The following is a 9,612-nucleotide window of genomic DNA, read 5'->3' on the forward strand; positions in this document are numbered from 1 at the left end:
GGTTCTTACAATTCAGACCTTTAAATATGATAAATGTACACATTTTCTTCTAAAATAAAAAATTAAACAAACATAAAGTCAAATATCAATCTAAGACACCGGATTTTTTTTTTCATTTGGAATATACTATATAATTCATACTTTACAAGGATCTCATGTACTTAGGGGGCGTTTGTTTAATGAAAGTGAAAAGCGAAAGTGAGAAAGTGATTCGCTCTTATCATTTTAGGTGTTTTTTTATTGAAAGTACATATAAAAGTGTAACACAAAAATTATGCCACGTAGGATTTAATGCATATTTTATTTCCCCTAAAAAAGTGCCAATGTCATATGAAAATGAAGTGGGGACCACTTTTATTAATTAGAAAATGACTTTTAATTTAATCTTCAATTTTTTTTAAACACAAAAGAGCTCCGGATGACTTATTTTCCTTCTATAGACAATGCATATCGAACTTTCAAAACTTGACTTTATTTTTTGTCACTTGTCTATATTAGTCCCTTGAATTCTTACTATTTGCTCCTTTATCCTCAAATTACTACAACTGCTACACAAAAAATATAAAATGTAAAAAACATTATAACCATTAGACAAGTACTGGATGGTAGGATAAAGCAAATTTTACAAATAATTTATTTTTATTAAACAAATAAATGAGTAATTTTATCTAATGAATAATATTGACATTCAATTCGTCTACTTGTGGCTTCCAAAAGATCATTAAAAATATAATATAATTTTATAATATTAATTAAATGAAATAATATTGTCACTTCATCTTTATTTTCCTACTTTCACTAACAATATAGCTTTGTAAACAAATACTATATTTTACTTGCATGCTGACGTGGGTACACTTTCTCACTTGCAAAAAAAGTAACTTTCACATTTTCAATTCACTTTTAGTTAAACACCCCCATTAGGATAGACAATAAATTTTAATTTCTCAAATCATAAGACTAACTTAATTTATCTATTATTCTGCCACATCCATTCTTTATTACCTTATCGATGAAATACTTAACTCTGTCAATTAGTCTCATCTCCGCCTTATGAGATATTTGCTATCTAAGGATAAATTTAAACTAAAGCAAGTTTTTTTTTTTAATTAAGAAACTCACCAAAAGTGAAGAAAATAACGACATAAATGAAAACCCTGACACTTTAATTTCTAGATATAAATTTCATCCTATAAATATGATTTCTGACTAAAATTTTCTTCTCTAATGATCACGAAAATCTAAAATCACAAGCAACTATAGCTAAGAAATTAATCATGAGATGAAGAATGTGCCTTGAGAGGCCCAAGATGTTTCCCTTGATTGCTCAAAGTTGCTGAGGGAGCTTGAGGAAAAATCTGAAGCAGTCCTAAACTCATTCATCTGAAAGCAAAAAAAAAAAAACATAAATAAAGTAAGAAAAATACTCAAGCAAGAAAATTAATCTTAATGCAATAATAATAATAATAATAAAGGAAAATGCATGTAAATCTTACTTACCCAACTGGGGGCATTCATTGAGGAGTTATCCCATCCAATATGTGCCACATGTCTCACATCTGTTGGATAACCAATCTCTAACTCATGATCTTTATAAACTGCAACAAAAAAATTTAAATAATTAAGGAAAAAAGAGAAAAGTATTCTCAATGATCAGGAAAGAAGTGAGAACTAGAATTAGGCAAGGGCACTACGTACCAAATATTTGAGCAATGTACTTGAATCCCTTGAAGAACCCCTTCACCTTAGCTGTAGCTGCCATTAGAGGAGGCTCCCAACTCAACAAACCCTAGGCCCAAAAGATTGTGACTAAGAGGAAGAAAACAAGATAAATAATACAATTGTAATTGTTGCTACAATAAATGAAGAGCATTTGATGCGTATTAAATATCCATCTCACAGAATGATATATATATACGACCCAAAAGATATTATGAACTCATTTTCTCTCAAAACAACGGAACATTTATTTATTTCTTAGGAAGCACATTTGTACCAAGATTTAGGGGCTGTTTGTTTTGAGTTTTTTGCCTCGGGGAGGGGGTGGAAAGCTACTATAAGGGGTTTTCTTGAAATAGAATGCCCATTTACCATAACCAAAGGACAACTATAAGTCAAAGAAAATGAGTTGCTATGATACAAATTATGATGGATGCCTATGATAATGAAGAGCACTTGATGTGTCTTAAATGGCCATCTCTCACAATGATGATGACCAGATCGAGAAATATTTGAACTCCTTACAAAAGAGAAATCCCACAAAGAAATGGAATCTTTATTTATTTTTGGTTAGTACAATTAGAGTGGTCTGCATAATGATATAAAAGAAGAGCATTTGATGTGTTTTAAATGCCCCATAACCGAGGAGAAATTTGTGAACTCCTTCCTTCTCAAAGCAATGGAATTTTTTTTTTCTGTTCGTAAGTACATTTTACTGCATCTATCAAGGTTCAATCCATAAAAAGTAGAGGAGATTTTCTCTGTATTAAGTTCCCAGTCACATGATCAAAGGACAACATTTAAATAAGTCGGGCAATAACGACAAGAATCATGAAGTTGTACCTTTAATGAAGATGACTAATTAGTAATTCCAAAGGAGAGTTTGTCCTCTCTCTTCTACTTCAGGGAGTGGTACTTCATCTTTGTCCATTTCTTCTCTTGTGTTGCATCAAAACCTTGTATGCATTGGTGGTAAAGATTCCCTGGAGAGAGAAAGAAGAGCTTGGTCTTGCTTCGGTTCTTGAAGCAATTTTTCCTAATATTAAATTATTAGTCAAGGTTCAAGCAATGCCTAAATAAAAAATGAAAAATTCTTTAAGAACCCAAAATATGGGACCAATAGGGGGGATAAGTGAGGTGTCCCCCTCCTATTGGATAATGAGTTGATCATCATTAATGATAATCAACTCATTATCCAATAGGAGGGGGACACCTCACTTGTCCCCCCTATTGGTCTCATATTGAGGAATTTTTCATTGTAATTAGATCAGCAGCAAACCAGGAGATGCTGATATGACACGTGTATCTGACGAAAAGAAGTGGGATTACATGTTAGATGCAGTTTGGTGTAAGTTCGCCTTAAGTTCCACGAACTTCAAAATACTTTCTTACTGAAAAATAAAAGAGTTTAACTTCAAAGTACTTTCGCTACTACAATAATGAGTGTTTAAACTGTGAGGGTTCGTGAATGATAACCTTTTAACAATTGCAAGGAATGAATAAATGATATGAAATTTATAGTATGATTACATCATACATGCTTTTTACACAGTGCATTCCGTAAACTAGTTTTGTACCACTGGGGGGTGTTCTTGATGAGCCATAAATTTTGATCAGAGTTTGGGTCCAACATTTTTTGTCTTAACATTACAAACGTAGCTCAGTGGTTGCGTCTGGTTAGTAGGTCCTATGTTTATAGAGGACTTATACTTAAACTCTGTATTTTGACACCAAGTAATTTCTTTCGTTTTCTTTCTAGATAAAGACCAATGCCTCTTTTTTGAAAACTCTTGCAAATTTTTATTTAAGGAGAATCTAAAACATCAGTTTGTATCTCGCTAAGGAAAAATGAATGAAGAACAACATTGGGGTTCGTTTGGTTGGTTTCGGAGGAGCTCGAAAGCTGCCACAGATGGGACATCTGTGGCAGGTTTCGGGCTCTTTCCCACCCAAAAACAGAGAACCAAACAGACCCTAAGAGTCCTAATATTAGCAAGAGCATGGACCGGTTTGTTTCCTTCCCTATGAACGAAGGGGAAGCGTTTCTGTGGGAAGGCTGCGGCCTCTATCTTGATGGTAGCACAAATATAATCTAACAATGAGAGACTTTCACCCTCATAAGCTAAATTATTTAGCAATGTCTTAGCATCCGACTGGAAAATGGTACTCTAATAAGATGCTCATTATCGTTATGTGTTAATTAGGTACATATCATGCATCCTAGTAATAATTTGTTAAAAAGTATTTAAGCTTGGTATGTGATGCATGTTCTAACTACGGGTAACTGCACCATTCATTTACATGGTATCCAAAATTTGAACTGAGATGATACCAACACCCCTCCATAATAAGAGGCCATAAGGGCCCTAAATTATTAAATAATGTTGAAAATTTGTTGGGCTCACGTTTGTTTGGTTGCTTCATGAGTAACACGACAATCTCTGTTGCCACCTTTCGCCTGCTTTGCTTAAAAACAGCTAGCACGTCAATCCCTCAATAGCTGTTCCATTTATTATTATTTTTATCAAATATAATACAGGTTTTTGACTTTGGAGATCCTAGAAACAGCTTTCTCTGTTAAATATAATCAAGAGACCACCGTATAATTTTGTTTTGTTGAAGAAAAAAGACAGAACTTAGTCAAATCATATGATCAGTGAATTTCACATTCATTTAGCTTAGGGTATTGTGTTCGGCAACCCTCTAAAATTAGATTAGGACTAGAGTACCTAGCTCAATTTTGAGTGCTTCTTTGTTTGGCAAAAAAAATTGCTAAAATTAACTCAACTGAGACCAAATTTTGGCCATTAAACCAGCCTAGTTTGAATCACCGTCTCCTAGTGCAAACAATAACTAGTTTAGAATATAAGAGGGCCAGGGCTCAGGACGGACCTAACCCACTTCTACGTGGCTTGCCAAGCACACCCTGTGTTCAGTTCCCAACCAATATTGATCCAGGTCAGTTCATAATTAATCCATCAGATAATTAATAAAAAAACAACCCGGCACAATTTTTCACATCTTGGTAATATGCCAATAATTCAATACTCACTACAGCATATAAAACAAATTCATCACGCCAACAAATTATCTCCTTGGCCCTCGAACAAATATATTTCTCAACACATAATAAACACTACCAGCCAATGCTTGTCTCAGTATATAGAAAAATACAAAACATGACACAAGCCACAGTAATCTCTACCTTAGAACATTTGTACCTCCATTGATTGAAAACAAATAAGACATCATTAATATCTCCTTATACACAGGCTCAGAAATCTTAAAGTAGTGGAGTTGTGGATAGACCACCCCCCCCCCCCCAAAAACCCTAAAAACAAAGAAAACCTGAGTATTCACTCAGTTGTGGATAGATCCCATGTAGTTCTAATTGTGCAGACAGACCTGAGCGAAGTTATTTTCACGTACCCCATGTAAGCTGAACTGACTAGTTTCTTTGGATTTATGGTGAAGTTTACTCCAGTAGATTTTTTTTTTTTTGGGTAAATCTTCTATCATTCGCTCATTTACGTTTTTCAGGTATGGTATTGCGAATATTGCTTATTGTCACAACTATTACTCTTGTGCAAAGCTTGTCTCCTCCCAAGAGATCTTCTTGAGAAGAAACAGCAGTGTTTCACTCACATTTGGTAACAATCTGACGGAGGTCTTTAGAGAAGTATTTCTACTGACAATTGTTACTGCACAAGCTGTGTTTTGGCCTTTAAGGTTTTAGTTTCAAAAGTGTTCAGTTTCAGAATAGTTTACAAATCTTAGAGTGGAACTATGATTTTTTTTTTTTTTACCATCTTCAATTTGTGTATGCGCCTGTGAGCAAGCGAGCGGTTTTGGATGTGGTATTTATTTATCAAGAGCTTGATTTTGTGTTTGTACAATTTTTATCTATAGTCAAAACGCATACAACAATCGCGGTCAAATGGCCTCACTGGGTGTTTGAAATATTAATGACATCCCCAACGAACAGCCCCTTCAATAGATAAGCATTTTGCATATGTTGTTCGCATAATGTTTAAGGTTGTTGATGCTGCTGGCAACAGTGCAAGTTATGGCTTATATATTTAACATGCTTTAGAGTAGTCCCAAGTGAATCAGTATTATCTGCTTGCTGTTGTTTTTTGAATTGAGACGGTACCATGTTGTAACTATACAAATGGTTAGTGCGTCAAAATTTTAAAACAAAATACTGACCATAATCCATCATATTTGCACCAACATAACCCCAGGGTTATTGAACTGAATATTACAATAATCCATCATATTTGCACATTCCAAACATTTTTCTTTTTGCTTTCAAAGCGCCATATTAATTCTCTCAACGACGGAAATAGCTGAAGTAGATATACTTCCCCTTTATTATTTTTTTATAAAAGAGGTCATACAAATCCCAATATTTTCTCATTTAAACCTCATCTAAACCTTCATACCTTTTTCTTCAACAACATTAGGGGTTAATCCCAGCAGCTTCATCATACAGAAGTACTTCTTTGGCACTCTAGCACCAGCCTGCATACATAGCTCCACCACAGCCGGGGAATGACCATAATACCCCCGTCCAGCATCCCCAAGCACCTCAGGATCATGCGGCCGTTGGTGCCACACGAGCTTCAGAGGCACCAAATCATCCACCCCCGCCTTCCTCCACCGGTGGGCCCCACGCCACCCCTCATACCTAAAAACCCCACAAGCGCGAACTTTATTGCCAGAGGGCCCAATGTGAACCTCTGAGCAGTGCTCACAAACTTTGGCTGGGTACACAAACAGGAGCTTCTGGACTCCATCCCTAAGTTTTTCCCATGCATCCAGAGTCTCTTGACCAATCTGATACAATTCTTTTGCATCTAGTGTTAGGTTGTAAGAGGTTCCATCTGAAACTTTGGCTCCGGCTTGGAAACAGAGTTCGAGGACTGCAGGGATGCGATCGAAGTCAAAACGCTGGTCGTGGCTTATCATTGGCTGGAACATGGTTTGGAGGTGGAAGGCTTCAACAGGGCTAAGGATGTCATTAACGGTGGCGTCAATCCATCTGTGCTCCTGGTCCTTCTTGATACGCTTGAAGCCATGGCAGCTTTTGATTTGGTGGCCCCTGCTACCAATGTATACCTCGGGACAGTACCTTAAAAAGGGCAATATAGCAGATATATCAAGTAAATAGGGACAGAGTTCCTAAAACATGTCATAAGCCAAGCACAGTGCAGCTTAAACTAAGTTAACTAACTATCATCATATTTTAGTAAGAAAAGTTTACAGGGTGTTCTCTAGTTTATAAAGTTTGGGGGTGCGGGGAGGGTTGTGCAAAACACTCCAAAGTTCAGGGATGATTTGTGAAATTTAAAAAGGAAATGAATTAGAAAAGGAATTATATCTCAGACATTTACTAAAAAGAATGTCTATACTTTTGAACCTATTAACCGTGGTTCAGGCAATGCAGGAACTTTGCATGCTGGGTTGTGGTGCATTGTTTATGTGGAAACAAGGTTTGAAACTTCAAAACTGGTCGAGATTTTGTTTTGCATGTTTATTGCTAATTGGTATAAGTATCAGATATTATGTGGTTTTAGCAGTATCGTATTGGATTTATAGGTGAATAAAGTAATTTCAAGTTTAATCACAAACTTTAAATTCAATGATTTGTTCCTAATATTGCATTACCTGTTCAACTTCAATTACTTAAAACCTCATATCTCGTAGTTAGAATTATTATTCTACATCAGCATGTATTAAATGTTGTTAGCCATTATCGACTATATAGTTTGGTTTCAGCTATATTTTACAAACATGCTCAAAATTCGGTATGATACAGTTGATGCATCAAACCTTGCGTGAAAACAGCGGAAAAATATACTATTCAAAGAATCAAAAGATGGACAGTACTCTTTTATGCCTTTTAATTCATGCATTAATTAATTAGCTAAATAAATATATTAACAGTAATCTAAACAACAAAAACAAAATATTTATTGAATTGTTCCATTTATCTCGATTAGGTACCTATATCAGTAATTCACAAGGATCTCTTCAGACGGTGCACTCTTGGTAGTTGCTTACTCTCCATCTAAGAATGTGCACTACATTAAATGACAATGTCAAATAGCATTAACTTTCAAGAAATGGAAGACAAGTGAACCAATTAAAAATAATAAACTCTGACCAGGAGTTTTTTTGTGTATGGATATTACATGGATCATACCTATATTTTGCCTGTTTACAACCCTATCAACAGTATCAAATAATATGCATGTCAATGGTCACTATCTCACTGTCGCATCTTTATACAAGATGTTGCACAAGAATATTGTAGCAAATATGTAGGTGTCTATTATTACAGAGAACGCTAATTAACAATTACTTGTAGATATGAACTTAAAAGATTTCATATAACTTACTTGCAAGATTTCGCTGGGATTACTTTGAGAAGAGTAGAGACACCTTGGATCAGAAGTTTTTGGGACTCAAGGACATCATTTGCTACAGGAGTCATGCTCTTCAACGGATAGTCATTGACCCTATTATTTATTCTTTTAAGGATCATAGGACGAAGTCTTTTCCAGTCAACGTTCGACCTATAATATCTTAAATGCATAAGGGACCAGTTGACTTCTTCCCTGAGATAATGCTGGAATTTCTGTCTTAGAGCCATAAAAACCTGTATCAGAAGGTTCAAATGTTGAAGATGTAAGTTTTACAAGATTTATTATGGAGAGAAGAAACAACTGAATCTGCAATCTATTAGCACAACGTACGACTGGAAGTTATTTTGCAAGAATAGAAGAAAAATATATTAACACTTACAAGTGTTAAACAGAAAGCTTCTAGACTTTTATTGAAGATGTTTTACGCTGAAAATATCATTAATATTTGGTTTCTCACAAAGATTACTATTGTTAGTCTTGTGCATGACATGCCTCCTACTTCCAGCCCATGGTATAAGTTATAGTAAAACATAAACAAAAGAACCAAGTAAAATATTTCATGACAAAACTAAAGTATTCAGGTATAATAAAACTTCACGATTGGTTCATGCTAATTATAAAATACGGATAGAATAAAATAAAGGGTTCTCAGAAATCAGAATAATAAACTTCAGGTATGCCAAGACAAATAAAGGGGCCCAAAAGGGAACTCAAGTTGCACAATTCCAAGAAAAATTTTGTCCTATTAAAACTTAACCAAGTGCAAAGAGGTAGATGGATTAACCAAGTCTGGTTCCTCAATCATCAGACCACCACCTTACCAAGAGGTAGATGGATTAACCAAGTCTGGTTCCTCAATCATCAGACCACCACCTTACCAAGTGCTAAACATGTTAACACTTGGGCTTCACCAAGTCTGGTTCCTCAATCATCAGACCACCACCTTACCAAGTGCTAAACATGTTAACACTTGGGCTTCATAAAACAGGGCTACACTAAGGGTGTGCTCTTAAAAGTAATAATGTAAGCAAATGAGTTACAACATTGTGTGAACGAAGCATCAAATTTTATCAAATAATGATAACCATGGTATCCATGAGAAGCTATATTACCTGGGTACTTCCGTAAGGCAGCCATACCCGTACCCAACACACACCCCTACCTGTACACATACCGAAACTTCTTGGACAATTCTGGAATATATGATATGTTTGCTTAGCATATACTCAACTATATAATACATGTTTTAATTTAAAACACTCCTCATACACTTCTTGGACGTATATCCTACACTTCACATCTATTTCTTATACATTGGTCTTATGTAAATGGAAAAACAACATTTATCTAATGTAAATTATAAATTTTAAACATATAAATGTACATAACATACATGTATAGTCATGTCCCTGTATCCTACCTTTTCCAATTTTTTGTGTCCTGTAAGGCTGTACCCGTACCC

At 35.1% G+C, this 9,612-nt stretch overlaps 2 protein-coding genes across 3 annotated transcripts in view; both read right to left on the reverse strand.

The window, feature by feature from the left end:
* LOC109820166 (CRIB domain-containing protein RIC10-like) overlaps positions 1-2,708 on the reverse strand; it is a 3,605-nt gene extending 897 nt beyond the window's left edge. The window contains exons 1-4 of one of the 2 annotated variants that reach the window (XM_020386267.1): positions 2,563-2,708; positions 1,699-1,789; positions 1,501-1,598; positions 1,296-1,383 (exon numbers count right to left, since the gene is read on the reverse strand). In XM_020386267.1, coding sequence (XP_020241856.1) covers positions 1,296-1,383; positions 1,501-1,598; positions 1,699-1,762 — 250 coding nt within the window. In that variant the 5' untranslated portion in view covers positions 1,763-1,789; positions 2,563-2,708. Of the gene's footprint in view, positions 1-1,295; positions 1,384-1,500; positions 1,599-1,698; positions 1,810-2,562 lie in introns of both variants that reach the window. The other variant, XM_020386266.1, reaches the window with a different exon arrangement.
* Positions 5,952-9,612, reverse strand: part of LOC109851192 (APO protein 4, mitochondrial-like) — a 13,092-nt gene continuing 9,431 nt past the window's right edge. Inside the window, exons 2-3 of the mRNA XM_020421227.1 lie at positions 8,124-8,383; positions 5,952-6,853 (exon numbers count right to left, since the gene is read on the reverse strand). Coding sequence (XP_020276816.1) covers positions 6,151-6,853; positions 8,124-8,377 — 957 coding nt within the window. The 5' untranslated portion in view covers positions 8,378-8,383 and the 3' untranslated portion in view covers positions 5,952-6,150. The remainder of the gene's footprint in view (positions 6,854-8,123; positions 8,384-9,612) is intronic.

This window comes from Asparagus officinalis, chromosome 8, assembly GCF_001876935.1.
Source record: "Asparagus officinalis chromosome 8, Aspof.V1, whole genome shotgun sequence".
In the NCBI taxonomy this organism is placed as follows: Eukaryota; Viridiplantae; Streptophyta; class Magnoliopsida; order Asparagales; family Asparagaceae; genus Asparagus; species Asparagus officinalis.